Here is a 16,273-nt window from a genome sequence, read left to right as displayed (position 1 = left end):
AGAACTTAGAATATATATTTGCTCAGTTCTGACAATGATATATATTTTTTTACTGTAAAGCTGATTATACACATTAATAGTTAATTGTTACAAAAGTGCTACTTCACACTGTAACATCCTGTGAATCTACAGCACAGAGGGAATATGGTAACACCATCCAGGGCCCTTGGCCTCATTAGCATAAGTATACAGTTGATTTTAGAAGACTAACAAATATAAGGTTATTGTCATGGTCCTTGGATCTATGAGTGCCCCAGGTCCAGCTTGATTTTGATGGTAATTTTTTTTTTTTTCATAAATCTGTATAATATTCAGTATGTTGCAAATGTTTGCCTAAAAAAAGGTTTCATTTAAAAAAAAAAAAAAAATGGGATGAATGGTGAACTTGAAAAAAATGTGTTCTGGATGGAATTAAAGCAGAATCTCACAACACAAAGAATAATTGTTGTCATGTTTGCATTTTTATAGCTGAAACCCTTCTGTACATTCAGCTTTTGTAGTACTAAAAGGTGACCAATTGTCTATCGTTTCAGATGATCCAGAAAACGTGAACATGGAAAGTCATAAAGGAGACCAGTCAGAACCTCAAGGTAGGTATTGCTGTCTATCTAGAATTATGGAGAAGCTTGCAAGGGTGGGTTCAGATATATCATTGTATCCAGGCAAACACTAGTGATTTTTCTGCTGTGCGTGCACTTGCAGGCATCCATTGACCGATACAGCCATAGCACGCAGCATGCTGAGATATTCCTGCGATAGTGATGTCCAAAGTGATGGGCCATTATTGATGAGATGAATAGGCCAGCTCATATAGCCATCAGGCTGTCATAGGGAACTTCTATACTATGTGTACATTTATTCTCCAAGTATCTATACGGCACATTTTTCATGTTGTTTTGACCGTTAGTAGCTGAAATGTGCTGTTCTGGTCTACGGCAGCATAGAAAGCGACAGATCCCCTTTAGCTGTTTGTCTTTGCCTGTAGAATAGTTATTGTATTTACTCAGCTGACGCTCCTTCTTACGTCTTACTGATGAATATAAATGCCTCCTCTGTTTTCTCATCTGGAAACGTGTGTCATGTGCACCTGTGAGGATGGGCGAGTGCTTACCCAAAGATCCTTAATAACTCTTTACTGACAAATTATACAAGAATCTTTAAAAGCATCATGACATAGTTACTAATTTGGGCTGTCGTTATGGCATTTATGCTGTGAAGCCGGGGTGTACAGCGCCTATATCATTGAGGTAGTCCACAGGCACAGGGGACCCATTTCTAGGTAAGTATAAAGGTGTGTTCCCACTTGTCAGTGGGTTTTTGCTGGTATTTTGGCTTAGCTGTATAGAAATGAAGGGAGCTTAGTTGCAGTAGCACACACTACTCATGGTCAGGGGAGGAGATGTTTTTGGAAGAAAGCAGCCATGTTTTTCAAACCGTGGTACTTACCCTGGTAAATTATTAAATTATTTCATGCCCAGCTAGGGTTTTGTGTTTGGTACATATCAGCTTGGCCTGTGTGAGCACACATTTGGTTATATTGTAATAATAATTCTTCTGCTTCTCCTCTTGCAGTTCAGAGTACTCTGCTTGCCAAATAGTGGCTGGAATTGGATTACTGACGTTTCTCAAAGCTGCCCACCAAAATGCATTCCCTTGGGAAAACACCTTCAGTTATCCAGGATTATTACAGAATTATCCATGAATTTGGGAAGCATAAGTGGACAGCTGGAAGCAACACCACCTAAAAATAATTTCGGACATTATAAACTTTCTTGGTCATAATTTGCCTGTTACATGTTTTGGCTTATTTTCCTTTTTTTTTTTGTTTTGTGGAATTGTCTAAGGTAACGTTACACAATAAGGTTAAGTCTGTGCTTTTGTTTTTGTTTTGTTTGGTTTGTTAGAAAACATGATAGTTTGTTGTACTTTATACTGTATAACATACAGACGTGCTGCAGTGTATTTTGCCATTGATACAGTCATGAAGAAATCCCAGAAGTTACATTACGATTGGCAAAGTATAAATGTGGTGTTGCTGGCGCTGCAGGTTGTATAAACCATTTCCTATGTACCGACTGTTACGAGTTTATAAGCAATTGTCTTGTATACATTTTAAGTGCCTTCTCCACTATCACCTTTTTATGCCAATGGAGATGCATACAGGTTCCTGTTTGAGGAACTGGTCTTTTACCTTCAGGATTGTAAGTTGAATGAGAGGAATGTAGAAAAAAAGCATGTATCACTACTTAGACAATCTTCATATGCCATAACTGGCAGTAGGATCATGGGTAAGGGGGGGGGGGTTGTAGCATGTCTAAGCAGTTGGGACTCCTTTGCTACATCTCAGGTTTCTATATGTGTCAGTTTAGAGAGGATCACATGTTTATATTAATTTAGGAATAAATGGCATGGACTGGACATATGTCGCCAATTCACAGGCCCGATAACTCAATAGTGGTGGTTTTTACTAGTGTTGACTTAACATTGTACCACAGTTGGAAAATGCATTGTGAATCACATCACGGTGAGTTGATTTTCACTAGAAGTTATCATAGGTACAATACTCTCCAGAATGGCAAGTCACAAAACTTGGCACATTGATAGTTTTTTTTTTTTTCTCTCTCCCTTATGCCACCTCCACACTAAGTGGTTATGAAGGTGGACAGACTGGGCCGTGCCATGCTGCGGAGTGGGTCGGTCAAGGATGACCACACCTGGATATTGCCAGTTTCGGGCCTATAATTAGTTTGGGTGCCCCGCTATTTGCCAGATATACGAAGGGTCCGTGGCAGACATTTTGTCCTTTAAAGAAAACATTGTAACATGCTTTTAGTTTTTTTTTTTAACAATGGTTTTAATACATTTTATTCTCAATATTTGTTTCTGACCACTGGTGGCATCAAGAAGTCCTATCCATGATGTTCCACCCTGCGGACAATTACTGGCAGATCCCAAGCACATAATAGGACAATATCTGTCCACTTACTGCTGAAGGGGAGAGAGGATGAACATCTCGGGTATTACCAGATTCCTTGCTGGCCATGTTTGAAAGCGTTCACAACACACATCAGTAACAGACTGCAGAGATGAGATTTTCTGCCGCCTTCAGAAAGGTCAATACTAGGCCGGCCATATCCATTAGATAAAGGTCATTGAAATGCAGCAGGTCTGCTCCTTTTAATCCAGGGAGCTTTGCTGCATCATATTGTTGAGAAGATGGTGATGTTTTACTGCATTTTTTTTCCAGACATGGTATACAAATCCTAATTGGTAGGGGATATCTTTTTAATTGTTATTATAGATAATATAAAATAGAGAATGATTGGGTTTACAGCATATGCAATGAATTTAGTGTTCTTAATAGCTGTCTGTATAAAATGGTAACCTTTCTGTGACCTATCAACTCAATGGCTAAGGTTATAATGGTTTACACAGTACGAAAGACCTTGTATGAAGAAAATACATGCATATACATGCATCACCTCTTTGTGTGGCCTGTATTCATGTTCCTTTAAAGCTTGCCATTTGCCTGTTACTATGTGCTCTAAATAAATGTGTTTTTTTTATGTCTTTGTGTACGTTATTATTAAATCATGTACGGTAACTAGTTCATACAGAAGATTAAAGCCTTGTCTTGTTTCGCTTTCCTTCAACTAATCTGATTCTTTGGTTAAACAAACTGACAGCTATGGTATCTTCCACTATTCTTCCTTTGAGGTGTGAAAGGACTTCTAACAGGCTCTGAACCTCTACAGCCTCATGTATCACATACCTATGACAACAGGTATGCTGTCTGCACCCTGTGATATGGAAAAGTACATATACACTAGGCCTAAGGGCTCATTCACACGACCCTGTGCTCACCCTATCCAGATCCCAGGTGGGTGTGAAGGCTTAATTGGCCAGTGCGGTGGATTCCTGCTCGTATCTGCACACTTCGTATAACCTATGCTTGGTGTCGCCTGGCCTCATAGCTACGTAGATATGGCCAGGGCACCATGAAAAGCTGGAACACGTATAACAAGTGTATAACAAATGTTCCCCATACTGTCTGAAGAAAGAGCGGAAAACAGGCCAAGAAAAGTCATAGGCAAAATTCGAAAATACATGTGCCTCGTTGTGTAATGAACATTATGGTATTGGTGGCTTAGTGGTTAGCATTACAGCCTTGCAGCGCTGGGGACCATTGTTCAAGTCCCAGGGACAATCTCTGCAAAGAGTTTGTATGTTCTCTCCGTGTTTCCTCCCACACTCCAAAATGTACTGGTGGGTATAGATTGTAAGCCCCATTGGGGACAGGGACCGATATGGCAAGCTCTGTGCAGCGCTGCATAATCTGTGTGCTATATAAATTAAGGAGTTGTTATTATTGTCACCTTCTTCCATTGTCACAATTTCTAGAAGATGGGAGATGCAAAGTTGCTATAGACTGTACATCCAAGTTCATAAATTTCTTCCAAAATGAAATTTATTAATGTTCGGTCTCTTTTGAGAATCCAGTCAAGGAGGCTGGGGAGCTCAACCATGCGTTCAAGAGCTGCCCAGTTTTCACCAGGTTGTTTTAAACTCCTAACTCTGCCCCCTTTCTGGACGTCACTGTTCTCCTCTGTATGATCCTTGGGCCTGTGCGCATACCCTTCTAGCGCTGGCCGGCTACATAGACCTGATGCGCATGCTGAATTTTCAGTGCACATTGATAGAGCTGAAGTTGGCGCATGCACGTTATATCTGTAAAGCTGATCAGTGCTAGCTGGGTACATGCAGGACCAGTACGAAACTCACATGCACACTGACTTACTACACTAACTATAGTACTATATCCAGCGCTAGACCCCTGTCACTCTGTGAATACACATGGTAACATTTTGTTCTGATTATATATATATATATATAATTTTCACATTTGCCGGTTATACTTATACAACATCAGCAATTAGGCACTTATGTGAATCCACCCTAAAAGTGGTTAAAAGTAAGTGTTTTTTTTTTTTTTTTTCACATCGGTTTTTATACGTCCCCCATACGTTCGTGTGAATGTAGCCAAAGATTAAATAGTTTCAGTGAAAAATCACTGAAGTAAAAAACACCAATGTGAGTCTAGACTTAGGGCTCTTTCACATTGGCGCTGGTTTTCAAGTCCATGGTTCAGTGATTTCCACGGATGCCTCATAAAGCCATTGATCGTGGTGTCACATTGGCTTGTATTTTCACTGACCTGTTGTCTGTGGAAAAAATTATGAAACCTGTCCTATTTTTTTTTTTTCACTGATGCGGATCACAGAAGTCAATGAGTCTGCATAAAAAAACTGATAAAGAGTCAATTTTTTATTTCACTGGTGAGGCTAAAAAACCAAGTAGGATGTTTTCAAAGCAATGTTAAACCTTCAGTTTATTTTGTGGAAACTGAGTCAAAACTGATTCATCACTGAGACCAAATGGAAGAAAAAAAAACTGAGACTCAACTGAAATAAAACGGACGCACACTCTAATTGTAACTACCATGTAGAGGTGAAGAGGATTATTTTCTCCAGTTCGCACATATTGTACGGCTCTTAATTGCATTGTAAAATGTGGCATTTATGCTTTTCTCAGCCAGAAAGGTTCTCGACCCCCTGCTTTAAATGCTGCCATACAGGCTTGATCTCTATTTTGTCTGAAGAACTAGACAAAGTAGTCTGAGAATTAGAAAATTCTTTTAATGTCCCAATAGAAAAATGGGAGAAGTTTTCACCTAAGGTATCGGAACTGAAATCAATAATAGAGGAGTGTAATAGGCAATTTATTTGCTTCACTAATTGGAACTATTTCATTGTCTGTTCAATTTATCAAAAGCTATAAAAACACGTTGCCCTACATTTCTTATACGTATCCCAGGAGACACGTAATATAATAAATGCAGGAGTGTGTGGCCAGGATTTCCATCCAATGCAGAGGTCATCCGAGGATTTCGGTTACATTGCTGTCTTCCTTATCACACCAACATAAAGGGAAGGTCCCACAGCACGGCTGTAACCAGGGCTTCCACAGGTTATTGAGGAACGATAACTGCAGAGGCACCATGCTGATTGTTTCCTGATGTTCTGCCACTGCCCTCTTTATTCTGTTTAGTACAGCTTTGTACTGAGGGTCTACATGAGGGTCGAGAGGGTTGGATTCTGAAGGATCGGCTGATAACTCAAATAATAATGGAGGATCATGGTGAGTAACATGATCTCCTTCACAAGCACAGATAACAATATCGTAACATCCCACTGCGCCTTCTGGGGAAAAGTTTGGCGTCACAAAGTGAGCTTTCCATATAGCACCACCTATAGAAATAATAAAAAAATTAAATTCTGCATTTTCATGTAACATTTGAAGATATGTGGCAAATCAAGTAAAGTAGACAAAACAGAGATTTGAAAGTGACTTAAATGCAAAGCAAATATTTTCTCTATATAGAATTTGAAAACCCATTTTATTGTACTATACAGTATTTTCACCCAACATCTGAACATGGCCTTAAGTCATCAGTTACTGGGATAGACATTTTAGATTTGCGGTAGGGGTTTAGAAACCTTTCTTGTTTGTTTGACAACATTAACATATTGAACCAAGAATTATTATTTTCAGAGACGAGGTGACACGTCAAAAACATACACTATAAGTGTCATATAAGTACAAGTTCCACCTACAGCTTACATACCATGTATACTTGAATATAAGCCAGTTTTTCAGCGCAAAATTTGTGCTCAAAAACCCCAACTCGGCTTATACTTGAGTCAACTAAAAAAAATAAAGTCAAAACTCACCTTTCTGACATCACCCGTAGGTCCTCTTCTGTCTCTGATGCTCCAGTGCCACCTCGAGTCCTTAGGGTCCTCTTCGGGTTCTTCCGCTCCTCTTCATCTATAAAAAGACCCAAGATGGCGTCCATACAACACCTGTGTCGGTGCATTGAAGCCATTGGACGCGATGAATGCCAGAAGTGGCACATTGACTTTGGTGACACACGGATTAGTAACTTTTGGAATCATTATGTTTCCGGTTGTGTGTTGCAAAAGACATTTGTATCACAGGTGTCCCACAACGTCCCAACTAGAGATGAGTGAGCACTAAAATGCTCAAGTGCTCATTATTCGAGACAAACTTTTCCCGATGCTCGAGTGCTCGTCTCGAATAACGAACACCATTGAAGTCAATGTTTCCATACATCTGCAATGTGTTCTTCAGACATAATGTTCTTCATATACTATTGTGAAGAACACCGTTCGGCGCGCGTGTCTTCCGGTAAGTTAGCAGATGTTCGGAACATCTGCAATGTGTTCTTCACTGTGTTCTTTCTGTGCTGTTGGTCCTGCTCCAGCCTCCACCTCAGCCTCCACCTCAGCCCCCGCTCCGCTCCTCCATGCCCGCTCCAGCCCCCACTCCGCTCCTCCATGCCCGCACCGTGATGCCTGCTCTGATCCTCCATGCCCGCTCCAGCCCCGCTCGGCTCCTCCATGTCCGCCCCAGCCCCCGCTCCGCTCCGTGATGCCCGCTCTGATCCTCCATGCCTGCTCCAGCCTCCGCTCCATTCCTCTATGCCCGCTCCGTGATGCCCGCTCCACTCCTCCATGCCCACTCCGTGATGCCCGCTCTGATCCACCATGCTCGCTCCAGCCCCGCTCGGCTCCTCCATGTCCGCTCCGTGATGCCCACTCCGATCCTCCATGCCTGCTCCAGCCTCTGCTCCACTCCTCCATGCCCGCTCCGTGATGCACTCTCCAATCCTCCATGCCCGCTCCAGCCCCACTCCACTCCTCCATGCCCGCTCCGTGATGCCCGCTCTGATCCTATATTCCTGCTCCAGCCCCCCTCTGCTCCTCCTTGCCCGCTCCATCCCCCGCTCCGCTCCTCCATACGCGCTCCGTGATGCCCGCTCCACTCCTCCATGCCCGCTCCAGCCCCGCTCCAGCCCCTGCTCTGCTCCACTTCAGCCTCCGCTCCTGCATGCCTGATCCAGCGCCTGCGCTCGTGTCTTCGGCTAAGTGAGCTGATGTTCGGAACATCTGCAATCTGTTCTTCACTGTGTTCTTCACTTAAATGATCCTGTGTTCACTGTTTTCTTTCTATTCTTCACTGTTCTTCACTGTCTTTTCTTAATTAAATGCTCAATCTAGAGCAGGGGAAATACTCGTCCGAGCAACGAGCCGTTCCAAGTATGCTCGCTCATCTCAAGTCCCAACATCATAGACTCTATGCAGTCTCTATTAAAGATAATAACTGTGCCGCGGAGACAAACAAGTATTAGTAAAAAACCACCAACGATCACCCAACAGAGAAAACCTGTAACTGTACCCATATTTATGAGAGAGCCATTGACTATCTACATGTTCATTTGTGTTGGTTAAATACTCATGAGTATAGTAAATATAAAACTACTTACTCTCTTTTTGATGCCAGCGGACAGCATGTAGATGAGTCCCACAATAATGGAAGAGAAATTCATGTTCTGAGTGAGGTGATTTTTTGGTGAGTAGAGGCATCAGGTTCCTTCCATCAATTATTCTATTGTTACAGAAAACATGTAAATGTAAGTATTTACTGGTTTTGCTTTGATTTTTATGTTTGTTTGTATTCTGGTTGCATCTTGGTCTGCAGTCAGCACTAGGCTTCTCAAATCACATGGTGCTATCATGTAACTTGTAGCTAGGCAGAAAACTGATCTCAGACACTACAGACCTCACTTTGATACAGGGATTTAATACAAAGTAAAGTAAGTTTTGCCATTTTTCTATGATATGTTATCACTAAATGATTTTAGGAGGTCTAACTGTTGACCCCTTAATATTTTTTTTCATATCACAAAGGCTTTTTGACAGCTTATTGACATTGAGAGGGGTAACAATCTAATGAAAAAACCCATAAATGACCCTTTAACACAAACCTGTCTTTAGGCAATTCCCCGCCACCCAAATTGACCACGGTTGGATAAATATCCATTAGACTTGTGGGTTCATCGATTTGTGCATTAGAAGGGATAATGCCTGGCCACCGGAATATCCCTGGCACTCGGATACCGCCTTCCCAGCCAGCCATACCTTTTCCACCTGGGAATTTTTGATACAATTTTAAATGTGTTACTGTACTTTCAATTACTACATGAATTTATGTAGAATTTATGCAATGTTTTGAGTGATAAAGAAATTAAATGAAAAATATGATAAAAGGAAAGCGTATGGATTACTTATGTGATCAATAATGTAATCCACTTTTACCCTGATGCAGAATCTGGCCTTGTATTTCGTTTTTTTCTGCTCCAATGAACGGCCATCTCATTAGAAAATATTTTTTAGGAAAAGGAAACCATAAAAAACGAATACAATTCCATATCTTGCATTAGGGTACAAAGTGGATTCTGTACATTACACTATTTTATAAGCTATAAATCAGACTGCAGATTTCCTTTAATTAATTTGTCCACAGAAAGATTTAACCGTAAAAAACTGTAAACCTATGAAAAAAAAGGTAACCTATGAACATCTGTAATTAATTAACTGCTTGCTTTATATCAACCTCACCTCTATAAATGCCATTCCATCCTCCAATTTGGAATGTACCATCTTTAACCTCTAAATGTCCTCCATGATCAGAGGCAAAATAGATCATTGTGTTGTTCTTTAATCCTGCATTATCTATAGCATTGACTACTGAACCTGAAAAATAATAATTATTTTTAAAAAATTATGAGCCACTAAATGATGAAAGTGGTCATACTGCAAGGAAACAAAATTTCATACCAATACACAACACTAGCACAATCTAGAGCTATGAATGACACATACATCTACAACATACATTTTTGTTCATCTGCTACCTGGAGAACTAGAAGGTTTTAAAAATATAAAATTAAGATTACTTAAGACATACATACATAGAAGTATATTATGTAATACCCTCTGTGTTCAAATTCTATACAGGCACAAAGAGTAGGGTTTGTTCTTTCGATTGCTTATTATTCCTTGACGCAATTCTGAAATTCTTTTTCCCACCTTACGCCACATGGTGTGGAGGGGTATGAAGGTGAAATGGGCTGGCGCAGGGTGTTAGGAGGTAATAGTAGTTGGTTGGAATACATAACAGCATTATTAATATACAAATATATAGCATCTTTGACTTACCAACCATGAAATCCATTTCTTCAACGTAATCCCCATAGAGGCCATGTTTGCTTTTTCCAGTAAATGCTTTTGTGGTGACCAGTGGTGTGTGAACATGAAGAAATGAAACGATGAGCAGAAAAGGAGAGTTCTTATTTCTTAAAATGAAAAAACAAATAAATTTTTTTTTAAATTTTATAGAAGAAAGGCTAAAACATTTTAACTTTATATGATAGAGAATTGAGTATATTGACAACCATAAAAAACATAAGATGATACACTTAAAAGAGTAACAACAATAAAATTACCATATATGCACTACCCTCTAAGCTGTAGTATTAACCCTAATGCTACAGTTCTGATGGTGCTGCATATACGGTAATTGTTTTACTCTCCTCTAGCTGTATCTTCTTATGTTTTTTATGGGTGTTAATATACTCAATTCTCTATCATTGAAGTTATACAAATGATGATTTAAAATAAACCTTCATGTTTTACAACTAGTAGAAATGAGTGCTCAGCATTTCATAATTTAGTATTTTAACCTTTCATAGTCTGCTTGACACATGGACAAACACTTGTAGCACCACTTCTACATTTTGGGGACGACTTAAATGTTTTACCCAGATTGATAGGTTATAGTACAGCAACTACTATTTTGATAGAAATGAACTAGACGGGAACCGCAGCTGTAAGGTCGTCATGCATCAAAACACGTACAAATCAGCAAGAAGAAAAAAAGGGTGATGCAACAAATGATCAAAAAGTGTAACAAAGAACATATCTTTATTAAATTGCTCTACAACACACATAATAAAACCATTTAAAAGATGTAAAAAACATATTATATCTACACTGGGTTATGGAAAGTACAAAGCAGAAACCCAGTTGACTCCCCTACATCCTGCCATAACAACAATGTAACAACATCTGCCTCAATATGTAATATGCCAACCACAATGAAGGAAATTAGAATAACCAAAAGCCCCCCCTTCCTGGGCATGCAAGTGGAAGATATCAAAAGATGCAAAGAAGAGAGCCACAATGGAAGGGGCAGGTAACCACATCTCAAGTGTGTTTGAAAGCAGGTTAGGGGGAGGCGCACCCCGCGTGTTTCGTCACTATTACTTAACTACTATTTTGAAATTTATAAATAAGATTCACTTATGTTGATAGTGATAATATTTATGTTTAGCTTTACAGTCTTCTATACTTTTTTTAATTAACAAGGGGAAAATTATAATTTTTAAAAAATATTCCTACTTTTTCTTATTTTTTTAAAACATGTGACTAAATGGACTTTTTTTTACTGTGAAACACCAAAGGTTATAAGTGAATGGTTAATGATGAGTCTCTAAGTCAAAGGTGAGAAGCCACCTTTGGCTTCTGAACAAAATATTGTTCAGAAGGAAGCATGGCTCATAGGTTTAAATAATGTTTCTCCTACTACACAGCTAGGGGGTCACACCAGCATGATGTATAAGCAGCAATAAGCCAACCCGACGTTACGTTCAAATTCGGCCACGCAACCTGGACGTATTGCTAGATTGAAGGCCAAATCCTGCAATATGTCCAGCCAGAACAGGCAAACTTGAATGTATTTGTCTCTATGTATAAGGTGAGGTAAGGGTTATAGCACAGTTGAGGAGACACATTTTACTATAAAGACAGGCATGAGAACAGAGCATAAGGAACTTATGTGCCTCCCTTAGCATGAGAAATGCAGTTCTTTCCAGTTACAATGCCCACTGCCAGGGAAATTTTAGAATGAAAAAGACTGCACTCCAATAGAGTACAAATAACACTGTATACAAGTATGGTCCACTGGTAATCAGTTACCTGTGATAGGCTACCTGTGACAATGACCTGTATATGTGGCGGCAGGTTGTGCTCTGGCCACCTGCTTGGGATCTGATGAAGAGGGATGTCCTCCCTCAAAATGCATTATCTTTCTCCTATCACTAGAGATGGCCGAATTTGTTAAAATTTGGTTCATCACAATTCGCTGAGTTTTCCGAAAAAATTCAATTTGACCCAAATCGAATCATGACGAATCACGTTAAAAAACAGTTATTTCCTGACTGCAGAGAGCCTGTGGGGTGTTGTAGAACCTTGTGCTCTGCTTAAATATGCATAGGGAGCGTGGTTTGGTCTTCAAACAATGCTGTGTTTTAGTATGAAACGCACATAACAGCCACCACTCTTCACTTCCATGTGCACTTACAGAGGCCAACTTCACCAAATAAGCAAAGCGGGAACGCAGCCTGACAAGATAACGTCTGTGCCAGCTCGAAAGGACTGAGCTGAGGGCCAAGATCCCACTATAACATCAAAGAGTGCACTCTTTTTACACTGACATCAGATGATTCCATAGATTACTACAGAACTTGTTCTGTTAAACGCAGATATATGTAGAAACCCCCCAAAAGAGTGTAGAGAGTGTCAGCAGTAATTTTGCACTGATGTCACTGATCATTTTGCCCTTCTTTTCATCAACATGGAAAGCCACAGAGTGTTGAGGTGGCGGCAGCAGCAACAGGAGGCTGCAAAGTGGCACAATGATAAGAGTGTGTGGAGGTGTCAGCGGCAGCAGAAGCAGCAGCAGGAGCCCACAGGTGGCAGCAACATTGTGGCAGCAACATGGAAAGCCACAGAGTGGCACAATGATATAGTGTGAAGGTGGCATCAACAGGAGCCCACAGGTGGCAGCAACATGGAAAGCCACAGAGTGGTCCAATGACAGAGTGTGGAGGTGGTGGCAGCAGCATCAGCAGCAGCAACAGGAGGCCACAAAGTGGCACAATGATAAGAGTGTGGAGGTGGCGGCAGCAGAAGCAGCAGCAGGAGCCCACAGGTGGCAGCAACATGGTGGTAGCAACAGGGAAAGCCACAGAGTGGCACAATGATATAGTGTGGAGGTTGTGTCAGCAGCAGCAGGAGCCCAAAAAAACCCACAGCAGAGGAGGTCACATTGTGGCACAATGATGAAGTTTGAAATGAATTTGAATTCCAAATATTCAATGTAAATTTCAATTTGTAGATTCGAGACGCCACATGCATAATACATTACAGTTTTCCTGGAAATATCAGGTCTTTGACAAAAAAGAACTGCAAAGGTAGCAGCAGTAGCAGCAGCATGAGGTCAGAGGCGTGGAGGTGGCGGCAACATGGTAGGCCACAGGACCATGGACCATCCCTCCTCCATCCCTCCTCGGTGCAGCGCGGAAACCATGTTCCTCCCATTGTCTGTCACCATGGTTCCGATTTTTAGTTGTTGTGGAGAAAGCCACACATTGATTTCTTGTTGCATGTCGCAGAGCATTTCCTGTGTGACTTCTTTCGCCCAGTCAAACCAGGTGTAGAACTGCGTGACACCGCTGTGCCCTGCACATGTGGTATGAAGGAGCAGCAATTGTGGAGACTAAGGTGGTGGTGGAGAAGGAGGAGGCAGACACTGGCGCAGGAGCAGCAGTTTGACAACGTGGAGGAGAAAGCGCCGTCTCTTGTGCAAGTTGGTGTGGCTGGGTGGGAAGCACATTCACGCAGTGGGCTGTAAAGGACTCTCCACCTTGGTACGACACAAGCCATTAGTTCTCTGAAGGGTACAGAGTCCACGACTGCAGTACCAACAACTTCGACAAAAGAATGGTCAGCTTCTGCACCTTAGGATTGCTGGAAGCATAGAGTTGTCTCTTTGTAATCACTTCGCTCAACGACTGCTGGCACCATGCGTAGTGGGGAGCAGGAGCATCTGGACTGGGAGATGATGTCAAAGACAAACAGCACCCTTCAGCAGAGGTGCTGGAGCCTTGTCTTGCTGAAACAGCATGTGTGCCACTAGGTGCTGCTGTTGTTGTTGCACCTGCAGGATGGACCAAATCTGACACCCGTTCCTCCCAGGCCATTGGATGGTGATGCTGCATGTGTTGGCGCAGAGCCGTGGTGCCAACGTTAGCTCCCCGGCCACGCTTCACTTTCTGCCCGCAGAAAGGAACAGGACAGAGTCTGGTTGAGGACAGGTGAGGGCCGCTGACCTGCTCCTCGGCCATGCCTACTAATTGTTGTATCTGAGGAACCCACAGACTCTTGGCTGGGGTTGTTAGATGTTATATTTGAGGAATTGGATGACAACGGCAATTCTGGCCTCTAAGAGTCACTGCTGCGACGTCCCCTTACTGTGCTGCCGCCTCTGCCTGCTCCACCTGCCACCTTTCTGTCCAACATAGTGGTTTATTAACTACGTAGATTTGACACGTAAATCTGGCTGTAAACTATAGCCACAAAAAGGTATGGCAATTTGCATTATATAGATATCCCACAACTGACACTCTGTAATTTCAGCAAAAATCACTGCATAAACTATGTGGATTTCACACGTAAATCTGGCTGTAAATTATAGCCCCAAAAAAGGTATGGCAATTAGCATTATACAGATACCCCACAACTGACACTCTGTAATTTCAGTGAAAATCACTGTATAAACAACGTGGATTTGACACGTGAATCTGGCTGTTAACTATAGCCACAAAAATGTGTGGCAATTTGCGTTATACAGATGCCCCACAACTGACACTGTAATTTCAGTGAAAATTACTGTATAAACTACGTGGATTTGACACGTAAATCTGTCTGTAAACTATAGCCCCAAAAAGGTATGGCAATTTGCGTTATACAGATACCCCACAACTGACACCCAGCGAGAGGTTCACAAATAACTACTGCAGATGCATGAATGTGAAACAGATTTCTTCCTATTCGATTTTGTCACTAAATAGAACTGCTATTTGGGGGTCTACAGATCCCCCTTAATGAAAATTCATGGATTGGAGCAGGAATCGCTACTGCACAGTACAGTAGCAGCAGCTAAATGCTACAGACAGCACATGCAGTGTAAAATGCCGGGATTGCAAATGGCCGACAGTTTTAAAAGGCTGTGAACCGGTGTGACAACACATAAGCCTGCCAGTCGCTGATAGGCTTACAGGTCTGCAGATGTCATCAGGGGTGTTCTTTTCTCTTTCCCAGAGTTCTCTGCCCCATGTAACACGTTGTTCTCTCGCCCATTTAGCTGAAAAAAGAGGGGGAAAAAACTTTGTTCCCACGAATCAGCTTACACATCGGCTTCGTGACAAATCAAATTTTTTGTGAAATTCGTATCGAATTCCACTTCGTTAGATTCGCCCATCTCTATCTATGACCAATAAAATTCAAACTTCATTCATTGGTTCATAGGCCTATGTCAGTTTTTTCTTACACAATTGATAATGACTTGTTATGACTCTCTCAGTATTTGACTTGTTTCAGTGCCCACTATATCAAGCTCTGAATCATCTGCTTTCAGCTCCTCACACAAAACCTGAACAGCTGATCTTTGCTGGGATTGGATCTTGGCCCTGGCCAATCAAACTTCTATTGCCTATACTCAGGTTAGGCCATGAATAAAATGTGTGCACAATTCCTTTAATATTCTAGTGCAGAGAAGAGGTAAAGCTATCATACCTGTCAATGAACTGTAGCGTCTCCCTCATTATCTGTGATGAAGTTCTTTCTACTTTCATTGGTTGCTCGATGATTTCATGATTTCTCATTATTATGCAGCTCCAGTAATGTATAAAACCATATTTCAAGTACCACGTAGTAAAGAACAATATGGTAAACAGTGCACTATAGAAAATCACATTCCCATTGATGGCAATCATATTACTATATCTTACAATCACTAAGGTCATTACAGCAAAAGCCATAATCTGAGTAACAAGTGTCAATTGTGCTCGAAACTTGGCATCCATTTCCAGCAATCCTCCAGGCTGACACTCATGGAATAAACTAAATGGTAAACCATAGAAATAGTCAAAGCCATGGCTAAGAGGATGGTGGCAATGATCATTAAGAGATTCACAATTCACCCCAAGATGCCATTTGCCTACGAAAAAGAAAGAAAATACAGAAATAAAGCAGTGAACATAAGGAAATAAAATACTTTTTAATATCTTAATGACCATCTGTCATTTACAATAATTTATTTGTTAATCAATAGTTGAAGTTAATATTAATTATGTAATTTAACTAATCGTAGCAACATCCCTCTACCTTCTCTTATCATTGATCATTCTGCCTGTCAAACAGCTCAGTACACAGCTCAGAACTCTCTT

At 41.2% G+C, this 16,273-nt stretch overlaps 2 protein-coding genes across 10 annotated transcripts in view; one reads left to right on the top strand and one right to left on the bottom strand.

Moving 5' to 3' along the window:
• Positions 1-3,566, top strand: part of CD99 (CD99 molecule (Xg blood group)) — a 43,366-nt gene extending 39,800 nt beyond the window's left edge. For all 4 annotated transcript variants that reach the window (XM_072137887.1, XM_072137886.1, XM_072137884.1 and 1 more), the window contains 2 exons: positions 534-590; positions 1,573-3,566. In XM_072137887.1, the coding sequence (XP_071993988.1) occupies positions 534-590; positions 1,573-1,598 (83 nt within the window). In that variant the 3' untranslated portion in view covers positions 1,599-3,566. The remainder of the gene's footprint in view (positions 1-533; positions 591-1,572) is intronic.
• Positions 3,567-5,421: 1,855 nt separating this feature from the next.
• LOC140119153 (arylsulfatase H-like) overlaps positions 5,422-16,273 on the bottom strand; it is a 66,332-nt gene continuing 55,480 nt past the window's right edge. For 2 of the 6 annotated variants that reach the window (XM_072137880.1, XM_072137881.1), the window contains exons 6-11: positions 15,621-16,044; positions 10,143-10,279; positions 9,543-9,677; positions 8,909-9,071; positions 8,408-8,529; positions 5,430-6,308 (exon numbers count right to left, since the gene is read on the bottom strand). In XM_072137880.1, coding sequence (XP_071993981.1) covers positions 5,935-6,308; positions 8,408-8,529; positions 8,909-9,071; positions 9,543-9,677; positions 10,143-10,279; positions 15,621-16,044 — 1,355 coding nt within the window. In that variant the 3' untranslated portion in view covers positions 5,430-5,934. Of the gene's footprint in view, positions 6,309-8,407; positions 8,530-8,908; positions 9,072-9,542; positions 9,678-10,142; positions 10,280-15,620; positions 16,045-16,273 lie in introns of all 6 variants that reach the window. The other 4 variants (XM_072137883.1, XM_072137877.1, XM_072137878.1 and 1 more) reach the window with 4 other exon arrangements.

Source organism: Engystomops pustulosus, chromosome 2, assembly GCF_040894005.1.
Source record: "Engystomops pustulosus chromosome 2, aEngPut4.maternal, whole genome shotgun sequence".
NCBI lineage: Eukaryota > Metazoa > Chordata > Amphibia > Anura > Leptodactylidae > Engystomops > Engystomops pustulosus.
This window is presented reverse-complemented; position numbering and strand designations above follow the sequence as displayed.